Here is a 23,981-nt window from a genome sequence, read left to right as displayed (position 1 = left end):
ATTTTAAAAAAATAGAAAAAAAAAGAAACAAGCAAAACACAATCTAAACAAAGGATAGAGGAATAAGGAGCATATAATTACATATTTTCAACCTCTACCAACAAAATCCATCCTCTCCTTTGTAAATACTGAGGAGGCCAAAGAACTTTATTCCATAATAAAGTTGAGGGTGTATAGATTTATACACATATATGCACACCTAACAATTAATACCCTTGATACTAGCAGTCAGGAGATTAGCTTATGCACTGCACTGGGCAAGTTCACTTCTCCAAAATATGAAAGAACAATGATGCCAGTTTGAAGACTGAGGTGTATATAATTCAGGCATGGTCTTTACAATCACTGGCTTTGCATCTGAGAGCTGGGCAATAAATAAAGATGCCAGAAGAAGAATCAATGACTATGAGCTATAGTATTAGAGAAGAGAACTGAATAGCTCATGGACTATCTGTCATAAGAACAAACAGATATGTCTTTGGAAAAATGCAGCTAGAATTTTCTTTGTAGGTAAAGATGGCAAAGCTTTGTCTCTCATACTTGGGGTATGTTGTTAGGAGAGGCTATTCCTTGGAAAGTGATGTCATGCTTGAAAGAGAGGAAGACCTCCAACAAGATTCATTGACACAGTGACCACAGCAATGAGTTCAAGTGTGTTAGTAATAAAAAGGATAGCACAGGATAGGACTGAACTCGATGGCACCTAACAACACCTCCCCACCTGAGCCATATGTTGGAGATATTGTAGGCTGGGTTTCAGATCACTGTAATAATATATCACGTGTGTGTGTGTGTGTGTGTGTGTGTGTGTGTATCTCACAATAAAAGAAATCAGTAAAATTGGCCTATGTATGAGGAGTTGCACTACCAACCTGCAGGCACATGGTGTGAATCCAAAAGGTACTCTATCGGAGAAAGAGAAAGATATGCAATCTCCTCCTCCTATCATTTTATTGCCTCTGAAAAGCCACTGTAGGGTCAGCTATGAGCTAATTCCACCTTGACAATACATAACAACAGCAACAGTACTACAGTCTATTGTACAAAACTGACATAAAGTTGACTGACTCATGACCATCCTCCATATGTTTTCTGAAGCTATAAATCCTTACAGAAGGAGATGGTCCAACCTCCTCTCTCAAAGCTGTGGGTTCATTCTAACTTCCAACCTTCTAGTAACTACATATGTTACACCCTATATCATCACGCATCCTTTAATGTGCAGTAGTATTTTAGAAAGTTTTAAATACTGTGACAGATATTAAATGTGACACAGAGACATAACAGGAGTAAAGGCTGTTAGGAAAATGGCTCCAGGAGACTTGTTCAACAAATGGTTGTAACAAACTTTTTCAATATGTAAAAACCACAGTATCTGCAAAGCACTATAAAGTGAAGGCAAATAAAACAAAGTAACCTTGTGTATCTGTGTGTACATACACATATACACACGCATGCACACACACATGCATAAATACTAGAAACTGTATATCAGAAAGACAAGTCAAAGCACAAAGGTGGCCATAGACAAGTAAGAATTTGCTATTACTCCTCAGAACTAATTATGTATTTAGGGACTTCTGGTGCCATGCTGTTGTTACGTATCATAGAAGCAGAACTAACAGCTGACACTCCAACATGTTTTCAAAGGGTTTGAATCTTGTAAGAGGAGATCACCCATCTTTCTCTCCAGCAGCAGCTGGTAGATTCGAATCATGTGCCTTTATGTTGGCAGTGCATTTCCTTGCCACTAAGCAACCAGAGATGACTGGATGTTAAGGAGAGAAACAATGGCTCTGTTTCTGAACAGGACAACCAGTTATACAATAATGTTTACTGTGAACAGTTAAGGTGGAAATAGAGACAGGATTAGTGGAAGAGTCAAAGAGAGTTATGCAAGTGGGAGGAGAAAGGTACTAATTAATTGAGCTCAGTTTTGCATGAACTGTGCTTGAAGAACCAGTAGAGTTTCCAAATAGAGTTACCTGAAAACTTTTGGGTCGACCTAAAGTTTGGAAGAGCTGAGCTGGGCATATAGATTTAGTGTCTCTCTCTCTTTCTCTCTCTCTCTCATTTCTGTGGAGTTGGAGCTGACTCCTTCCAGTGAGTTTTCAGGGGCTGCAAATTACACGGCAGTAGATAGTCCATCTTTCTCTCACAGACCAACAAGTAGATTGAAACCACCAAAGAGGCATCATCTTTGGATTAGGAGTACAACTCCATACAAACTAAACTACCAGAGCCATCAACATATATACAGAATATATTTTATACCTTAAGAATAAATTACTTTCAACTTCTCTGAACATTCAAAGTCTGCTTTCTGGGGTTTTCTTCTCCTAACTACTCTTCAAATTTATATTGGTATTCATTGTTGTTGCTGTTGTTCAGTGCCATTGAGTCGAAGACGACTCACTGTGACCCTATTAATGAAAGACCTGAACACTGGTATAACTTTTATCGTTTCTCCAAGTTCATAGGGTTTCTGGAGGCAAGCTATTTCAGAAGTGGATGCCATTCCTGCTTCCAAGCTTGTTTTAATTTGGGAGCTCCACCAAACACTGTCCACAATGGGTAACCATTATCACATTTGACATATCAATGTCACAGGGTTTAGCATCATAGCAACCACGAGTTACCTCTGTAGAACAAATGGACAGACCAGTGCTATAGCAATTAGAATAATGTTTGACCAAAACCAATAGAAACCAGGCTTGAGGGCTGCAGATTAAAATCACCCACCTTTGGCTTAGTAGCATAATATTCTGTCCACTAGGCCAATGGAGCTCTCTCCATGTTGTTGGTGTTGTTAGTTTTTTTAAAGTTATAGACATGTTTACAACTATCTGAAGGAATAACAATATAGACATAAAAATTAAGATATTTTAAATGTAGGTGGCAAAGGATTGGAAAAATAATATAAAAATAAGACAATGTGTTATCACACCTTGAAGATAAAGGTATCTCAAGACAGTAAAATGGGGTCATGGCCAACAGATATAAATATTCACTTATCTTGACTGGTATGTATTTGCTCATCTTGACTGGTAAGTAGTGGAGGAAAGAATGAGCTACTAAGTCAGAATAAATTAATGAAAATATTCCTTAAAATGATTTATTTTCCTCTGTTTAGAGGCTTCTAATCTTTACTTACTTATGAAATGCACTAAAAGTAAAGGCATTGCAGAGTAATAGGATTTATCGACCTCTGGAAAATTGGTCCTTGGTATGTAAAGCAATCACTCACTGCTGAGTCCATATAAATTCCCCATGAAGCTCTGACCTGAGGATTCAGCCAGAGCTCGCCCTTCTTTATCTCAAAAGACTTCCAGTACAATTTCTCCACTAACAGGTTTTCCCCATGGAAAGAGTACTTTCACTGATTATATTTCAAAGAAAAGGTTTCCTAATGAGAGAAAATATGTTCTGCATAAACACACTTATATTCCAGAAGCCTTTTTGGATGAAGGTGAGGGATAAATTAGGGCATCACATTAAATATTCTTTACAAAAATAAAATGTGCTTATCATAAAAATTCCAACTATATGAAGGAAAATCCCACCTCTTCCCTTTTAATCCCACTTCCTGGTATAACCTTTTAGATCTCTTCTTAGGAAATACAAATAGATAGAAGCACTGATAACATAAATATGATCAAACCATAGTCATTGCTCTTAATTTAATCTTTTTTCTTCTTGAACTTATCCTAAGAAAATAGTGTTATCATTATTTTCTCTTATTGTCAGACATTCTAGTGATGTCAACTTTATGTTTCATAAATGCATGTCCCACTATGCTAGATTTTCCAAGAAGTAGGAATTGGAGGTTCAGTTCTCTCTTCATTCTTAAATATCAGGAGAGAGGGAAAGAAAAAAAAAATTGAAAACAAATTGCCATCAAGACAACTCTAGTAACTGCTTCAAGAGTAAATGTGTGGAGGATGACAACCATGGCACTCTAAAATCACATGAACTTTACAAAAAGTTTCTTTAAAATACCATTTGACCCAGCAATTACACTATTGGGAATATACCCTAAACAAATCAGAACTCCTACCCAAACAGATATATGCACACTTACGTTTATTGCTGTGTTGTTTTGTTCACAATGGCAAAAAGATGGAAACAACCAAAGTGCTTATCAACAAACAAATGAATAGAGTCACACATAAAATACTATGCAGCACTGAAAAACAAGGAACTCCTAAAATATTTTACAAAATGGGTGACACTATGGAGGACACTATGCTGAGTGAAATAGCACAGTCACAAAAGGACAAATACTGTATAATACCACTGTTTTAAAACAGGGCTGACATGGAGGTTGGGGGAAAACTAAGAAAAGAGATGATAAATAATGTACACTGCATTGAAACAGAGGAGGGAAAGAACTGTTTAAAAGGAATATATGATTAGGTATTATTTGCATGACAACAGTCCAGAATAAGAGATGCATAGCAAAGTGGACTGGGGCAGGGGATGGGAGGCATGCAACAATGAAAGATTTTTTTTTTCTCCCAAAAAGAAAAGAGAACTGAGGGGCTGGATAGGGAGGTACATGTGTAACAATAAATGAAAGGAAATTTTAAAACAATTTTCTTTAAAACAATAAACTCAACTTTTTACACCATTTTTAACCACTGAAGCAAAGGTAAGACACAGATGGAAGTAGGAATTACAATGATTTATCTACTTAAAAATGTTATTGTTGTTAGGTGCCATCAAATTGAGTATAACTCAAAGCTACTCTATGAACACTTATCCAAACATTGTCCTATCCTGTGCCATCTTTATCATCTCTGACTCACTTGAACTCATTGATTCAGTGACATTTGTCAATCAATCTGGTTGAGGGTCTTCCTCTCTTTCAGTAACCCCCTACCTTTTCTCAAGCATGATGTCATTCTCTAAGGAATAGGCTCTCCTAGTAACACGCCCAAAGCATGTGAGACAAAGTTTTGTATTCTTTGCCTCCAAGGAGTACTCTGGCCACACCTTCTCGAAGACATATCTATTTGTTCTTTTGGTACTCTATGGAATATTCAATACTCTTCTCCAACACCACATCAATTCTTCTACTGTCATCCTTATTCCCTGTCCAGCTCTCAGATGTATAACAAGTGACTGAAAAGACCACATCCCGAATTATGTATGTCTTAGTCTTCAAACTAACATCATTACTCCTCAATAATTTGAAGGGGTTCCTAACAATTGACTTTTTCAAAATATCTAAGTACTTATTGTCAAGTGTTCTTATAGCTGTAATATGAATATAACATGTAATATTTCCAACAAACATATCCATATAAGTCTATTGTACTCATTTCAACAGCACGGGAAATAGTGGCAAAGAGTGATGAAGTGATATGCCTAGGTTCCATAACATGCTAATTGTAGGATCTTCCTCCAGAATATGTTATCATTTTACATTAAACTGCCTCTTCAATCTGAAGCAAAAGGGACGAGTAATCACATTGTATATGGCAAAAAGGTGTAAAGGCAACTGGTGGACCTTAGTTACTGTGTGTTGTGAGACAATTCCAGCTCACAGGAACCCTACAGGACAGAGAAGAACAGCCTCATAGGGTTTCCTGGGCTCCAAGCCATGGAAGCATACTGCCAGGCCCATTCTCCCACAGTGGGTTTGAAACACTGGTTTTTTGGTTATTAGCCAACTGCTTAACCATTTTGTGCCACCAAGGCTCCTTCTAGTTATTGTTGTTTGGATGCCTTCAAATCAACTACAACTTACAACAAACCTGTGAAAAATATTGGAACCTTGCTCTATCCTGTGCCACCCTTATGATCACCACCGTATCTACTCTTACAGTCACTATATCAATTCATCCTGCTGAAGGTCTTCTAACCCTCTAACCCTCCATCTGTCCCAGCATGATATCTTTTTCCAAGTACTGGACCCTCCCAATAACATGCCTAAAGTATGTGAGATGAAGTTTGACCATCTACTAAGGAGTGACTAATATACAACCCATAATGTAATAAGGCAATTTTTCTGATGAAGAGTCCAATGGCTTTGAGAATTCACTGAAACATCCATTTCTTATACATGCCAAAGATTATCTACCCCAACTTTAGTTCATCTTTCCTCTCTCTCTCTTTTTCTATTAATAAAAAATTCATTATGTGACAGAGCTTAAAATGAAGTAAAATGTGAACTGAAAAAAGTAATTAAACCAGTAAGTAGCATTTTTTCTTATACAATACCTTTAATTGGCATGTTTGCTATTTCTGAAACTGAGGAGATTTTCTCTGATGTAGGCATACATCTTTTAAAGAACATTTCCATAACTGAAAGAGATAATTATAAGCCAGTGGAAAAACCAACTTAGGAATGTAAGGGACCCCCACAATTTTGAAGACACAAATTATGAAGATCAATGGCCAAAGGTAAAGCTATTAAAAACACATGCAGCTCCAAATTTGCAAGACAGCAATCTCTAGCTGAAGCTGAGACACCTGGCCAAATATGTATATAAGTTGACTTTTAAAAAAAATACAAATTTCAAAAGCCAAATAACATTCTCACAGGACATCTCAAAACATATCTGGAAAATTTCTAAGTGACTGAAAATATATAATCACACAATCATAAGTCATATAAATCTTATTCCTTTACTTACGGAAAAAGAATTAATGAAATAATGAAAAATGACTATGAAGAGATCTTTTTTCAAGATAAAGGAGGTAAATACATTGCTTAAACTTATTCTCATTAATAGAGCAATTCTGATAATATGCAAAAATAATGAATTTTGAGGAGAAAAAAAAAATAATAAAAAAAATTACCTAAAGTTCTAACCAGGCATCTCTGCTAATGAGCATGCTTGATGATGATTGATTTGCCTTTCCTTAGAAACCTAACCAAATTTTAGAATTATCATGATTTAATAATTAAATCATTTCAACTAAGAAATGTATTCTAAAAAATGAAGAAAATATTACACTTGGAAAAAGAATAACTTTTCTGTTTGAATCTCAGTTTAGCCATTAACAGTTCTGTGACCTTTGAAAATTATGGTTAATTTATATGATTTTATATTTTCTCAAGAAAATGACCATATATATCATAATTTGCCTTGTTTACTCTTGAAATCAAGCAGATAATGAACCTAATAGTATTTAATAGATCTCCACATCACCTGGAATTTAAATAGAGTCCAGAAAGAAGTTGAAGAAATTTAGGAAAGTGCATTTTTCCCATATCACAGACCCAGAAAGGATTCTTGGCATAGCAAATTGCCTTCCCCCATACAGGGAACACTTTAAAGTCTGAAACTAATAAATAGCATCATAAAGAACTATCAACTACTTACAGAAACACAATAGAAACAGCTCAGCATATACCAAGAAAACGTCACATGATGTCAAGAAAGCAGCAGGCAGCTTCAAACATTGTGAAAAAAGAAACTATACCTTTCTCTAAAAAAGCACAGCATATTGCAAACCCCATGAATACTCCAGAGAGAGAGAGGGAGAAGAAATATTTTTATTAGGAGTCATATGAACAGCTACAGAAGGGGGTACAAATGATGGAAGAAAGAATAGAAGCCATAAATAAAGTGAATACACCAAAGACATGGAGGCAGAAGAAATATTTCAATACAGAGGAACATAAGCAAATATGGAAGACATTTCAAAAAAACGAAAGGATTTAAGTTATAGATTAAGAGGTATAAAAACTTAAAATATCCCCAGAGGCGCACAGTTCTAATCCACCAGATGCTCTGCCAGGGAAGGAGGGACAATCTCCTCCTGTACCAGTCAGATCTGATTTGACGGTACTCTCACACAAAAATAATAAAAACAAAACAAAACAAAACCAAAAAACCTTAAAATATCATCACAAGACAGGGTACTGCCAACATATATTCTGAATAACAACAAGGTATTAAAATGCAATCCAAAATATCAAAATGGTCAAAATGGCTAGAGTTTCTAAAATGCTGGAGGGGTAAAAAAGATAAATAGAAAAGATAGAGCAGAGTCAGTGAGCTAGACGACAAGAATCTCAGTGAGAAAACACTAGAAGAGAAAGCAGAGAAGACACAGAAGGAAAACGAAGGAAATACTATAATCATGTGGGAAAACATCAAATGGAACAACATATCTATGATCAAAATCTCAGAACATGAGGTGGCAGGGAAAACATTGAGAAAATTATGGAAGAGGTACTAGGGAAAAAAAAACTTTCCTAGGCATTGTGAAGGACAAGGAAATTCATATTCAAGCATCTCAGCAAACCCAAATAGACCAGACCCCCAAAATAAAAACATCAAAACTTATCATAGTCAAATTCTGCAAAGTCAAATGATAGAATACTAAAAGCAACATGAGAAAAACAAAGAGTATCCTACAAAGGACAGGCAATTGGACTAAGGTACAATTTCTCACCAGAAACAAGGAAAACAAGAAGAAAATGGGATGTCATATACAGAAAGTTGAAAGAAATGATTTGCCTGCTGAGGACCCTGTCCCTAGCAAAGCTGTCTATCAAATATGAAGGAATACATTATTTGCCAAAAAACGGGAAATAAAGGAATTTGTGAAAACAAGACTAACTCTATAAGAAATTCTACAGGAAATCCTTCACACAGACACTAAAGGAAAGTGGTTAGGGCATCATAACTAGAATCAATAGAAAAAGAAACACAGCAAAATGGCAGTGATAAAGTCTGGCTTGTCAATGATCACTCTTAATGAAAATGGTTTGAATGTACCAATTAAGAAAAAAGGAATAGCGGAATGGATAAGTAAAACAAAGCTCATCAATATGTTGCTTGCAGGAAACACATACATCTAAGAAATGAGGAAAAAGACAGACAAAAAAAATCAAAGAGTAGAAAAAATATACCAAGCAAATGGTACCCACAATAAAGCAGGAGTGGCAATAAAATGGCCTTCAAGATGAAAACCACCATAAAAGATAAGGAAGGATACATCTAATGATTAAAAGCACTACAGATAAAGAAGATACAAAGCTGCTCAACATCTATGCACCCAATGGTAGACCTATAAAATACATTTTTTAAAAATACGGTTGACAGACTTCTAACTTCCAAACAAAATAGTAGTAGGAGATGTCAACATATTACTTTCACCAAATGATAAGTCAACTCAAAAGAAACTTAGCAAAGATACAGATGATCTAAACTATACAATCAGACAACCTGACCTTGTGGATATATTCTGAGTACTGCACTTAATAAAAAATCCATTTACTCTCTTCTCAGGTTCACATGGTACATTTTACATAACTGATTATATATTAGGACACAAAGCAAGCCTCAACAAACTCAAAAACACTGAAATAATACAAAGTATCTTCTCAGTCCACAATGCCATAAAACCAGAAATTAATGACAAAAAGGTAAAACTTACAAAACCACTCAGGTTGAAGCTAAATAACACCTTGCTAGAGCAAAGTGTTAAAAAACAATGTATTTGAATTTTGTAAATCAACTAGTATAATAACAAAAAAGTAAAAATAAAAACAAAACACAAACAAAGAAACACCCAAACAAATGAAAATGGAAATACAATATTAATACATCTGGGATACAGTTAAAGCAGTACTCAGGGGACAGGTCATAGCAATAGGGAAACACATCAAAAAAGAAGAAAGGAGAGAAATTAATGACCTAACTCAACACCTCCATCAAATAGAAAAAGAACAATAATCTAACCCTATAGTTTCTAAAGAAAAGAAATGATAAAAAAAATAATTATAAGGACAAGAGCTGAAATCAGTGAGATAGAAAACAGAAAAACTGAAACCATCAACAAGACCAGGGAGCTGGGTTTTTGAACGGTTCAATAAGATAGATAAACCATGGCCAACTTAAAAAGAAAAAGACACAAAAAACTTTAATAAGAAATTACACAGGTGTCATCACAACAGAACCAGATAAAATCATATCAATAATATTGGATTAGGAAAAGCTATACTCCTATTCCAGAAACTGTGAATTTGGAGAAATGATGAAGGTTATACAATTGTTCAGGTTTTTTGTTCATAGGGTCACTATAAGTCCTCTATGATTTGAGGGCACTTAACAACAACAACAATGAGAGAGCTCTCTTGGCCTAGTGGATAGAAAGTGATACTACCAAGATAAAGGTGGGTGATTTTAATCTGCAGCCCTCAGGCATGGTTTTTATTGGTTTTGGTCAAACATTATTCTGAGTGTTATAGCAATGGTCTGTCCATTTGCTGTACAGAGGTAACTCTGGTTGTTGTGAAGCTGACCACTGTGATACTGATTTGTCAAATATGATAATGGTTACCAATCGTGGACAGTGGTGGAGTTCCCTGATTAAAACAAGTGTGGAAGCAGGAATGGCATCCACTTCTGAAATAGCTTGCCTCTGGAAACCTGATGAACTTGGAGAAATGATAAAAGTTATACAAGTGTTCAGGTCTTTCATTAAAGGGTCGCCGTGATCATCTATGACTCAACAGCACTTAACAACAACAACATACTCCAATAAATTTGAAAACCTAGAGGAAATGGACAAATTCCTTGACGTGTACAGCTTACTCAGACTGACACAGACAGACAGTGTTAAATAGATGACACAACCTTGATTGCTGAAACTGAGAAGGACCTAAAGTGCTTGTTACAGAAGGTCAAAGACTGTAGGTAAAGATCAACATTAAGAAGACAAAGATTCTTTTTTTAAAAAAATTATGTATTTTTTTATCAATTTTAATGAAAGTTTACAGAGACTTTGGATTTCCATTCATTCATTTTTGCACTTTTCTCCCTGCCCAACATACCCCTCCCCCACCCCAGATCACTCTTCTCCTTGAAAAGTAAAAGAAAAATTCTTTCATTGTTATACAATTCCTCCCCGCCGCAGATCCATTCCACTATGCAGCCTTCGTTCTGGACTCCTGTCATAATAATACCTAATCATATGTCCCTTTTAAACAGTTCTCTCATCTGTTTCAATGCAGTATACTTAGATTCTTACCACTGGGCCAACTGGCAGCACTGTGATGGATGGAGAAGAGATTGAGACTGTTAACAATTATAGTTTGCTTGGCTCCACAATCAACAAACACTCTTAGCACCAGCAGTCAGAAAATCAAAACACAAATTGCATTATGAAAATCTGAAGTCAGGGACCTCTCAAGAGTACTGAGAAGCAAATATGTCAGTCTAGAGACTAAGGTGCACCTGATTCAGGCTATGACTAAGGATAACAGAAAAAGAATTGATGCTTTTAAGTTGTAGTAATGGAAAAGAGTCTTGAACATAACATGGACTGCCAAGAAAATAAACAGGTCTGTCTTGGATAGGGTGAAACCAAGTTTCTCCTTGGAGGCTAGGATTTTGAAGCTCCATCTCACATACTTTGGGCATGTGGCCAGGAGGAACCAGTCCTTGGGGAAGGACATTATGCTCAGAAGGGTGGAGGGACAGCACAGGACAGGAAGAACCGGATGAGATGGATTGATACAGTAACTGGGGCAATGGGAGAAGGGTTGTCAGAATCAGTGAGACTGTCTCAGGACAGGGGAGGCTTCAGAGCTGTTGTGCATAAGGTCACTATGAGTTGCAGGCAATTTGATGGCATCTAATAATAACAACAACAACATTCAATACTGTTTTGGAAGTATTTGCTAGGGCAATACAACAAGAGAAGGAAAAATTGGCAAGGAGGTGATACAATTGTCACTAAATGCAAACTACATGATAGTGTACACAGAAAACTCCAAAGAGTTAACATGAAAACTATTGTTATTGTTATGTACTCTCAAGTTGACTCTGGCTCATAGAGATCCTATGCACAATAACTCTAAACCCTTTTCCATCCTGAGCCAATTTCACAGCTTCTGTCAAACCTACCTGCATTATCCCAGTTACTGTGTCAGCCCATATCATCCAGGATCTTCCTCTTCTGTGCTGTTCTTCCACCTTCCAAGCATGATGTCCTTCTCCAAGGACTGGTCCATCCTTCTAACATGCCCCAAGTATGTGAGATGGAGTCTCAAAATCCTTGCCTCCAAGGAGCAGCCTGGTTTCACCTTCTCTTGGCAGTCTATGGTGTGTTCAGTACTCTTCTCCAGCACCAAAACTCAAATACATCAATTCTTCTTTTGTAATTTTTGATAATTGTTCAGTTCTCTGATGCACAGAAAATAATTGCAAAGACCATGGCCTGGATCAGGAGCACCTTAGTTTCTACACTGACATCATTGCTCATTAGCACTCAGGCCAGGTCCCTGACAGCAGATTTTCCTCATGTAATTTGTCTTTTTTATTTCCTGAATGCTGGTGCCCAGAGTTTTGATTCTGGAATTGAGTAAGCTCAAATTGTTAACAATCTCAATCCCCATCTAGCATGCAAAGCCAAATGGCTCGGTGGTGAGAATCTTTATTTTCTTAATCTCAACCTTCAACCCATATTGTAGACTATAGATAGTCCTTGATTTTCCACAGCAAATGCTTCAGGCCCTCCTCAGTTTCAGCAAGCAAGTTTGTGTCATTTGCATAGCACAAGTTGTTGATGAGTCTTTTTTGTATCCTGATCCCACATTCCTCCTGATAAGGTCCAGCCTCCTGAATGACCTTTCCCACACACATATTGAAAAATTATGGAGACAAGACACATCCCTGATGTACTTGTCTTCTGATTTTGATCCAAGCAATGTTTCCTTGCTCTGTTCTGAAGACTGATTCCTGGTCCAAGTATAGGTGTTGTGTGAGCATAATCAGGTGTTCTGAGAGTGCCAGTGTCCACAAGGTTGACCACAATTTGTTGTGATTCACACAATCAAATGTCATTGCATAGTCACAGAATACAAGATCAATATACAAAAATAAGTGGGATTCCTTTACATTAACAAAGGAGACACAGAAAATCAAGATAAGAAAGCAATACCATTTACAATCGCCAACCATGAATTAAGATATCTGGGAGTGAACATAACTAGGGACACAAAAGACCCCTATACCAAAAACTACAAAATGCCACTGTAAGAAACAGTAAGAGGCCTAAATGAATGAAAATATGTTCTCGTTCATGGACTATTATTATTGTTGTTGTTGTTGATTGCCGTTGAGTCGAATATGACTCATAGCGACCCTATGAACAAAAAATCTGAAGCCTTTCTATAATTATTGTCATTTCTCAAAGTTCATAGAGTTTCCTGAACCATGTTGTTTAGGAAGTGGTTCAACATAGTAAAAATGACAATCCTACAAAAAACAATCTACACGTTTAATGCAATTTCAAAACAGATACCAAATTCATTTTTCAAAAAAAACAGAAGAAGTAGTTGGCAACTTTACTTGGAAAGGAAAGTGACCCCAAATAAGCAAATCACTTCTGAAAAACAAGAATGAAATGGAGTACCTCACAGATATCAAAACTTATTAAACAGTGATAATAACCAACACAGGTATAATGACAGTCACCTAGATCAATAGAACAAAACTGAGAACCCTAAAATTAATGTATCTACATATGGTCGGCTGGTACTTGACAGGGAAACAAAGCCTATCAAACAAGGAAATGACAACCTCTTCAACAAATGGTGCTTGGCAAAGCTGAATTTCTACCTGAAGAAAACTCAAGCAAGATAATATCTCACAGCATATACAAAAAACCAACTCAAGATGGATAAGAGACCTATGAGTAAAGCCCCAAATCAAAGATTGAGTCTCTGTGTACATCAAAACCTTTTTACAATAGGGTGAAGGAAAATCTAAGAGCGGAGAAAAATCGTTTTGAAATGCTATCTTCAGAAAAAGGTCTCAATGAAAGTTTACAGAATACTGTAGTCCCTTCACTAGAAGAAAAAGACAGACAATCCAATTACAAAATGGACAAAAGACATGGGAAGATTTTCAAAGAAAAAGGTATTCAGATGACCAAAACACATATTAAGAATTGTTCAAAGTCAGTGGCAATAAGAGATAAAAATCAAAACCACAATGAGATAGCATTTCATCTCAGTATCAGTAGCAAAAGAAAGAAAGATCTGGCAACTCACTTTTTAAAAATTAGCCAATGAAAACCTACAAACTACAATGATCTGGTCCTCAGCTGATCATAGAGATGGCATAGTAACAGAGACTTGTTCTGTTGTCCATGCTTTGGAGAACTAGTGGGCAGCAGTTAACAAGAACCACCACAACAAAGTCAGTAACTGTTGACAGCATGGATCACTTCCCCACCACCTCCAACACTCTCCTAATCATGGTTCCTTTATCTCCTCATCTCATTCCACAAATTTTTGGAAAACTACCATGTGTCAGGAAATACACTAACTGCTTGATAAATATGATTTTATTTTTCAAGTGAGATTTTTACGGTTTTGCTATTATTTTCACTACAGAGTGCTTGAGTTACAAGCAAGACTTATTCCTAAATGTGTCTTTAAATTGAATGTGTAAGTATGTTAGAATAGGAGCAGTGGTTAAGCTCTAGGCTGCTTAGCAAAAACTCAATGATTCAAATGCACCAATTGCACTGTGGGACATGTGACAGTCTGTTTCTGTAAAGATTTATAGGCTTGGAAACCTGTGGAAGCAATTCTACTCAATCCTATCATATTCATTGCTACTGAGTCACAACTATGTCACAGCTGACCCTCCAGTGGATTTCCCCAGGCTGTAAACAACACTGGTGGAGACTGCTCACCTTTCTCTGCAGGAGCTGTCGGCACATTCACACTACCAGAGGTGCCATCTTTAGACTGGCAGTGCAACTCCCTATGGACTGGCCATCAGATCGCCCTGTTCTCCTGTACAGGATGGTTATAAGTGGGAATCAACTCAGTGCTGGTGAGTTGGCTTTCCCCTCACCCAGGAGGTGGCTGAGCTGTTTTAAAATGAAAGTAAATTTACATAACATTAAAAGACAAGTACAACTCATTCAAAGCTCAGACATTCATAACTGGTGGAGTTCTTGTGTATAGAAAAGTGTGGCTAAAAATGAAAAAAGAATTTTCCATTATCACATTATAAATGAGTAAGAAGAATATCAGTTTGGTCTCATATTTTAATTACCATACATACACACTCCTTTATTAATTTTAATATTCTAATTACCAGTTAGTTGTTTTAGTCCTTGTCCTTTCTTTCTTTGCACCAAAGAACCCCCAAAGACAAGTTACATGACAGAAAACGAGAAAAGACTCTGTATCAAAGTCTTCCCAAAAGAGGATTCCAAATGGCCAATGCATACACTTCATTAGTCCTCAGGGAAATTCAAATTAAAGCTATAGTAATGTACTTCTAAATAATTTCCAGACAGGCTACATTAACAAAAGAAATACTGTCAAGTCTTGGTGAGGCACTGTTGGTGGGAATATTAACTAATTGAATAATTTGGAAAACTTCAGCAGTATCTACATAGCCTGAATTTTTATCATATTCTTTTTTACCATTTATTACCATAGACCTGGTAATGTCTCACAGAAATACCTACATATGCATTCTCAAAATGACATGCCACACAATTTACAGAAACACTATATGTAACAGAACCACATGGTGGGTTTTGAGTGGAATTACTCAAATATCTATCAACAGATGGACAGGATAATTGGGCCAGTCACACAATGGAACACCACACAGCACTGAGAATGAGCAAGCTACAACTACAACTCTTCACAACCCTGTGAGTCGATCTAGTGGACACAATGGTGAGCAGTATCAGGGAAAACAAGAGTATACACCATATGAATCTATTCACTTAATGCTCAGAAACAGGAAGTGGGAGGAGGCAGGCTGCTGGAGCCTGGAAGGAATGAGAAGGTTGTGGCCAGTGCTTGGCTTCTTGGTTTTCACATTGGTCACACAGGTGTGTTCACATATAAGCTTCATCAAGCTCAACACAATTTCTGAACATTTGTGTGTTATGCTCTATTTTGAAACAAAATTTACCCAAAAGAGTTAGTAGTATCAATCTCCTCCCCTCAAAGCATGCAAATGCCACTTGTTTTTCAGAAATGTACACAAAGTTTGCTTTGTTTATATATTCTTTTCCAATTAAGGGTGTTTATTAACTGACAAAGTTTCATATAATTTAACCCAATGAACTCACATAAAAGTAGATAAAAACAGGAATTAATGATAAAATAGAAAAGAATGATGACTGGCTGAAAACAAAATAATAAAGATCAGATCTGGAAAAAGAGTAGCTTCAGAAATAGAGGATGAGACATCTATAATCTTATAGAGAAAGAGTAGGGCTGCTTTCTATAGAACATTCTTTATATATCTTTATATATGAAAGTCACATTAAACAATCAGGAAAGCGAGTCTCAGTGAGGTGACAGGTGAGGCAGGTGAAAAAGTAGAAATGAAGAGCTATGGCATATACATGAAATTAATTTGGAACCCACATAGCTTTTATATTCTTGCTAAGAGATAATGTGAGTAGGAGGAATCCTTAACAAAGCTGTCAATTTTTAAAATGTATGAGAATTAATGGATGGGAGATATATATATATATATATATATAGAGAGAGAGAGAGAGAGAGAGAGAGAGAGACAGAGACAGAGACAGAGAGAGAGAGAGAGAGATTATAAATGTTTACCTATATCCTATATTTAACTGAAGTTTAGGAATTATAATACATAGTTGAGATATCAACAGGTACTGGACTGGAGCAAGGACACTGAGGCCACCCACCTGACTTGGCCAGCCTGTCCTCATCACTAGCTGGCAGGGTCTGAGCTGTCCTTTGCCCTGTTTCCTACCTGACTGTTCATTCAGTGAGAAGCCTCCAAACCCCTCCCCTCATCTGCTTCATAGGCAAATGAGAGAGCTCACTGACAGATAAGGTGGGCTTTTCTCCTAAATGTTTCAGACTGAGCATACCCATAGTTTTGAGATTGCCACCTATAAACAAAACTGTCCCTCTTCTATTAGTCCCTCCAAGAAGAGGCTAAAACGGCAGCAGGTGGGTTACAGGTTAGCATCTCTAAGAGATAGATGTTTTAAAATAAAGGCAAATTTATTTCTGGTGATCAAGGTGGACACATTTTTTTTCATCTGCACAATGTATTTTACTTCATAAGGTATTTGTTTCCTTAACAAAAATATAGGTCAAAAAGTTTGAATATTAGCAGATGAACCAAATCTTTGTCTCAAAAGGACTTTTTAAAATGCAGATAACACCGTCTACTGTCTTCTTTATTTACACAGTCAATGTCGAGAATAGGATAAAAATATATAGGGTAAAAAATACTGCTCTCTTTGTCACCTTATTTGTGAATTCCTCCATTCAGCTGGCTACATAACTATAGATTTCTTCTAATTCATAACATAAGAATAAACAGAACTACATATTTCTCCTGTGTTTCCCGTTGTATAAAAAAAATGAAGATTTTAAGTTACAAATTATTGTAATATAATATTCCCTTCTGTGGACAATTCTACACTTAAATAACTTTGTAACACTTATGCTAACATTAAACAGCAATTCATTTCTGCTGGGAAAAAACATCTATCCCTGCAGATGTCGTCTTTGGAAATCTTTGCTTGTTACCTCACTGCTACATTTCTCTCTCAGATATCAACTGTTGCATTCAGGAGGAAAACAGCACTGGATGTCCAACAATCAGAAAAATCTTTAAGCAAAAGGGGCTTTTAATTCTTTAACAATGCAGAACATTTTCTTTAAAATTTGATAGGAATGTAGCTGTCCCTTCTCTATCCTCCTACCCTGAGTCTTCTAACTTTATTATTTAGCTCAGACCAGATTTTGACCTTGTTTGTACTGGAAGTGTCACATATATCTCTTCTGGTGCCTAATTTTCCAAGGTCACAGATTCCTTCCCATCACACTTTTACATACTGATTTACCTCCCCTGTGAATTTTCTTTTTGTTTTGAAGCCAGACATCACAGAGCAATGCTAAGCAGTTCAAAACACTGCAGTTTGTCTAGGCTGCGTAAACCTCCTGCTCTCTCTCTCATCACTCCCTGCAAATAAAGTGGCTGCGTGAAAAAGGAGCATGAAAATACAGCGAGCTCTGGCTCGGAGTGCATCGGCTAGCACACTGCACAGCGTATTTCAATTAGCATCTAATCATTCCAAGTAGAGATACTTCAGTTTGTATAAGCCTGCCTTGTAGAATTTAATAGTCAGACAGCCATTTTGCAAAACACAGCAGGTCTGCGAAATAAGGGGCTATTTCAGTCTTCAGTGAAATAGTCACCGGATGATAAAGCTGCTGTACAAGGCTGGTGTTACTGCAACAGCTGTATCATCCATCAAATGATTACCAGCTCCCATTTTCTGAAACACTTCAAAATAAGATTCAATGTTAGCTTCTGCAGCTATCTGTAATTTGACAACCTCTGTATTATTTCTCCCTAGAGAAGAATTTTTCCCCCCTTTTCCATGCCATAATTCAAATAGGAAGACCAAACTGCCCCAGGAAAAGGAGAATATCAACTGGTTTGTGTGGAAACAGAGCTCAAAGATGATGGACTTTCCAAACAACCTTAATGCAAGTTATTTTCAACCTTCTCTAAGTAACCTGGCACTAAAGAGAAATAAAACCATTTCTAGAAAATCTCAGATGCTCACACAGCTCAGGTGCCTTGAAATCTCTTTGTGCAAATGATTGATTCTCTAGCTGGTCCTCAGCAAAGGGATTAAAAACATCTGAAAGAGGAGACATGCACCATACAGACACGAATGGTATTTTCAGCTCCCAGCCACAATTCTAGCGCAATAGAAACTTACATAGGACACCCGGACTCGCCTCCGATGCACCAGCCCACAGCACTGCATGAAGAGGAGTGCAGGACGCAGTCAGCGTGTGGCTTCACCAGGCTGCTCTGTGCCTTGTCTTCTCATCAGATTCACTGTCCATTTCTTCCCACCTTCTGCTCCCAGGTAAGAGGCATAGGCAAATCAACCCTCAGCTTTTGCCTCCTAGGTAGATTTTTCTTTTTAAGATCAACAGTTCCTGTAGGCATGCAAAAAAACTTCCTTTTCCCTTTTTGTTCTTTCCTCCCTTCTTTTTTTCAGGTAATTTGATCTCTTCTTCAAGGAGTTGTCTACTTACACCACCTACAATGAGTATCACTTATCTCTCTAACAGAACTATTGCAAACACACAGCCTTGGTTGTCCAAATAATCCAAGTTTGGCGGCAACATTTTTACAGGAGCCATCCTCAACTCGGGAGATACTCAAACGGCAGGGGTTCTTGCATTTCAGCACACTGCAGTCCTCCTGCTTTTAAAAACAGGAGGCCTACTCTGGATGTTGTTTAGGTTCCTGCTTCTGAGAATGCTGCTGTTCCCGCAGCGGCTCTGCTATTATTTCCGTCCTCACAATGCACAGCCTGGCAGCCGGCATCCTTGATTCAGTGCTCCTCTGTCACAGATTGGGCATATCAGATTTGCTTTTTATCCCTCCCCCCTTTACCCGAAAATATTACAGAGTCCAGACTTGAATTCACTCTGGATCCCTAGGACCACAGAGCCACCCTCCCAACTGTCAGATGCTTTGTCTTGCAGTACATGTCTCACACGAATTGTAGGACTGATCACCAGAGTGGCCTGACTACCTGACTCACTTTGCCACTGCAGCTATACAGCTTTCCCTACTCCCTGCCAAATAATTCTTTTTCTACGTTAAAGTGCATTAAATAAACATAACTCTGGCAAGCCAATTTGATGAATACAAATCTGATCAGTTAGATAATATATCACCTATGATTTAGAGTCAATAAGCCAAATTGAACGCGGCTACCTTCCACGCGTGAAATCTTACAAATGAATACTGCCTGGAAGCTATTGTTTTCATTCTTCTATAAAAGACACAGTGGTCAGAAACTAAGGTGATCATAATGTTTATCCTCAAAGGTCTCGTATATGTCATGTGAAAAAAGATGGATTATTAGTCTAAAAAACGTTGTAAGTGATCATCCAACGCTATCAATAAACATCCAACTGGAGCAACAGGGGAATAAAGAGAATGAGGAATGTATGTTAATTGTTCCCATGAACAGCTACATTTTGTGCTATGAGATGAGAAGTATTAGATGGTGTTTGGCTACTAAAACTGAACATTTTGATTGAAGACTTCATATAAGCATCCTAATCAAAAGAGTAGAAATGTAGAACAGAATTTCAAGTTCTTGTAGACTTTAGATTTTATGGAGTAGTGAAATGTTTATAAAGCCCTGAAATTACTGTCCTGAGATAATATTTAAACATTAAACCAGAAATATCCCTGAAGTTACTTTAAAAATGAACAAAGTTTAGCTTAGCTAGTAAAGAGTTTACCTTAACTAGTAAAAGATGGTCTGCCTTCAGCATTATGTTCTGTATGGGATCCAGTCAGCAATTGTTGATATTATTGTTGTTGTTACATGCCTTCGAGTCACTTGCGACTCATAGTGACCCTATGTACAACAGACCTGAAACTTGCTCTATCTTGTGCCAACTTTACTGTCTTCGACACACATACTCTCATTACCCCAGTCACTGTATCAACCCATCTCATCAACTGTCTCTCTCTCTTTCTCTGTCCCTCCACCCTTCCAAGCATAATTGCAACATGGCCAAAGTATGTCAGACAAAGCTTCAGAATCCTTGCCTCCAAGGAGCAGCCTGGTTTTACCCTCTCTAGGTCAAACCTGTTTGTTGTCCTAGCAGTTCATGGTATAGTTACCACTCTCCTCCAGCACCACAGCTCAAGGCATCAATTCTCTTTCTATCATCCCTAGTCATTGTTCAGCTCTCTGATGCATAGCAAGCAATTGCAACAACAGTAACTCAAAAGATTACACAGCAACTTTAAAGGTGAAAAATAAAATCTGTGTTATTGTAGGAGGTACAATGCAGAAAAGGAGAACAGAATGGCTACACAAGTCAAAGGAGAAAGGCAGTGTCACTGAATTATATGTACAAGCAGAAACTGTAGAATTGGTGCCTGGTTTGTTATGACTATTCTCAAGAACAATAATAAAAGAAAATTTCGAAAAAAGAGGAATTATGCAAGTATTGGGGATTCAACTATTTATTTGTATGCCATCATGTGCTGTTCTAATAAGCAATGGTTCATATAGCCTTTAAAATGTCACAATTGTTGATCCAAATTTGCCCCCTCTGTTCAAGTCACTCCATTTACTGTTTACACTATAAAAGATAATGTTACCTATTTCACATCTTCACAATCAAGTATGTAAGTACACAGAGTAAGGATTACTCAGAAACCTTCTTTGGTCCGTGAGATATGAAAATCTGTAATTTTTCAAAAGTTTACTAATATTTTCTTAAAACTTGTGATTAAACGTAATGACTCTATATTATTTTTCCTTAACTAGGAGACTCTTAAAAGAGCTCTGGAGGCCTAGGGGTAAGGAGCTGCACTGCCAACACACATGGTTTGGATCCACCAACTGTTCTGTGGGAGAAAGATGAGCAATCTCTTCCCATTAGAATTACTGCCTTTGAAAACCCACAGGAGGATCAGCTATGGGTCAACTGCAACTTGAGGGTACATTACAGTAACAAGGATACTATGAGAGATAAGCCTCTCCTCACTCCCTTACTCTAATCTTCTTATGTTTCAGATAAGTAACTGAGGCTCATTTGTTTAAGTGTGTTGTCTATCAGTAATACAAGCAATAGTGTTCTTAACACACAGTAACTTACATAACTCAAACAGCCCATGAAAACTCTAGACAGCTTTATTCTATACTAGTTAACGTTGTATGTATCTGAAGGTCCAAAAGTAAAATGACAAGTAATAGGTCGAGAGTTCCTGGTATGATTTTACAGTTGAATCAAAACCCGAATATTAAAGAAAATCTTGAATTATATGCAAGTTAGCTTTTGAGTTAAGTCCTGCAGGAGGAAATCACAACTTTCTATACCATGCAATATATATTTCTAGTAAGCACAATTTCAATTTTATTTTTTAAAGTAACATAAGTAGAAATACATCAAGTGATATAAAAGAACATATAATTCCAATTAGAGTTTTTGCTTAAGAATTCTTCATTGCCTTTATCACCACACACTTACTGGAATAATGAAAAAAAGAAATAAAGAAATTAATTCAAAATGCAAATAAGAAGGAAACACTTATTTGAGGAAATGATTTCTTCTATGCCTCTTAACTGGATTTGGAATTCACTTAACTTTCTACCAACTATAACTTTAGGATACACAATATGCAGAGTGTTTCAATTCATTAGAGAGTCTGCCTATCTTGTCATTCAAGAACCCTTGGAAAGGATGTTAAGCACTAACTGATTTGATTCAGCAAACATTTACTGAGCACCTTCCATTTTCTTGGCACTGTGGTTGTTGTTAGTTGCCATCAAGTCAAGTGCGACTCACAGCGACCCTATGAACCCAAGCATCGTGTTCCTCTCCAAGGAATAGCCCCTTTTCGGAACATGTCCAAAATATGTGAGGTGAAGCCTTATCATTCTTGCCTCCAAAGAGCACTCTGGCTGCACCATCTCCAAGACATTTATTTGCTCTTTCAGCTGTCCTTGGGATGTTCTTCACCAACACCACAGCTCAAAGGCATCAATTCTTTGTCATCTTTATTCATTGTTCAACTCTCAGATGCATAGCAAGTGATCCGAAAGACTGGCCAGAATCAGACACACCTTACTCTTCAAACTAACATCATTACTCCTAAATAATTTGGAGAGATCCCTAATTGCAGACTTTTCCAATGAAATGGGTCTGCTTATTCCCTGACTGCTGGTACCAAGGATGTTAATTGTGGACCCAAGTAAAATGAAGTTGTTGACAGTTTCAATCCCTTCTCCATTTATCATGATGTTATGATGTTGCCTATCGGTCCAATGGTAAGAATCTTCTTGACAAACTATATCAAGGGCTGCAAACCTTCATCTTCTACAACAAGTGATTCAAGTCCTCCTCACTTTCAGCAATCAAAGTTGTATCATGTGCATAGTGCAGGCTATTGATGAGTCTACCTCTGATCCTGATGCCACATTCCTCTGCATTGGGCACAGCTTCTCAAATAATTTTCTCAGCACATAGATTAAATAAGTATGGAGAGGGAATACAACCCTTACAAACTCCTTATAAAGGGCACCATATTAAGCACTGGAAATATGTTATGAATACACTGCAATTCATGTGTTTCTCTACTGATTTGTGATACAGCAGAAGAGAGAGTGTAGTGCTTATGTGGTATGGGAAAACAGAATAAAGAGCTTAAAACTATTCCCCAAAAAGAAAACTAAAAGCTTCACAGGACAGAGAACAACATTGTTAGCTTTGATAGACAAGTAGAATTGCATGCACTTGAAAATTGCTGAGGAATCTCAGGCAAAAGGACAGCAAATCCAAAAAGTATGTTAGAATATATACAGAATGTATTCTGGTTACTTAAATGTACACAGAAATAAATATTAATGGTATATTAAGACAGAGAGCTAGATTCCCTCAACCTATATCTATTCCCTTTAATTCAGTCTTTATCTCTACTTCCGTACCACTTAGCACCATCACTGGTGCACAGTGAGTTTGACAATGATTCCTACTGCCCTTCTTTAGTCATTCTTTACTTTTGCCAAGGAAACAAAAGTGGGCACTTGGCTATTGGCCTAAGACATTTCCCAGCTCCCTCTGCAGCTAAATATGACCATGTGCCCAGACTCTAAACAACGAGATATAAGAGGAAACGGTGTCTGTCAACAGCCTAGCTGTGTTCTTAAAGGGAATGGAGTATGCTCCCACCCTTCCTCTTTTAAAATGGGGATCTAGTGGTACAGCTGCTGACCATAAAGTAGTTCGAGCCCACAAGGCCCTCCTCAGGAAACAGATGGACAGTCTTCACCCATAAAGATTACAGCCTCAGAACACAATGGAGGGTTGCTGTGGGTGAGAATGAACTTGATGGCAGTAAGTTTTCTTCTGTTTACTTTTCATGGGGGCTAAATCCTATCTCCATACCTTTTCAACCTATATGCAGAACAGATTATCC

At 37.2% G+C, this 23,981-nt stretch overlaps 1 protein-coding gene across 5 annotated transcripts in view; it reads right to left on the bottom strand.

The window, feature by feature from the left end:
- CACNB2 (calcium channel, voltage-dependent, beta 2 subunit) overlaps positions 1–23,981 on the bottom strand; it is a 512,677-nt gene that overhangs the window by 319,133 nt on the left and 169,563 nt on the right. Inside the window, exon 1 of one of the 5 annotated variants that reach the window (XM_006894311.1) lies at positions 18,736–19,295. The exons of the other annotated variants lie outside the window; for them this stretch is intronic. Coding sequence (XP_006894373.1) covers positions 18,736–18,783 — 48 coding nt within the window. The 5' untranslated portion in view covers positions 18,784–19,295. Of the gene's footprint in view, positions 1–18,735; positions 19,296–23,981 lie in introns of those variants that run through there. 5 annotated transcript variants of the gene reach the window in all.

The sequence above is a fragment of the Elephantulus edwardii genome, unplaced genomic scaffold (assembly GCF_000299155.1).
Source record: "Elephantulus edwardii isolate Elephantulus edwardi_28Jun2011 unplaced genomic scaffold, EleEdw1.0 scaffold00139, whole genome shotgun sequence".
Classification (NCBI taxonomy): Eukaryota; Metazoa; Chordata; class Mammalia; order Macroscelidea; family Macroscelididae; genus Elephantulus; species Elephantulus edwardii.
This window is presented reverse-complemented; position numbering and strand designations above follow the sequence as displayed.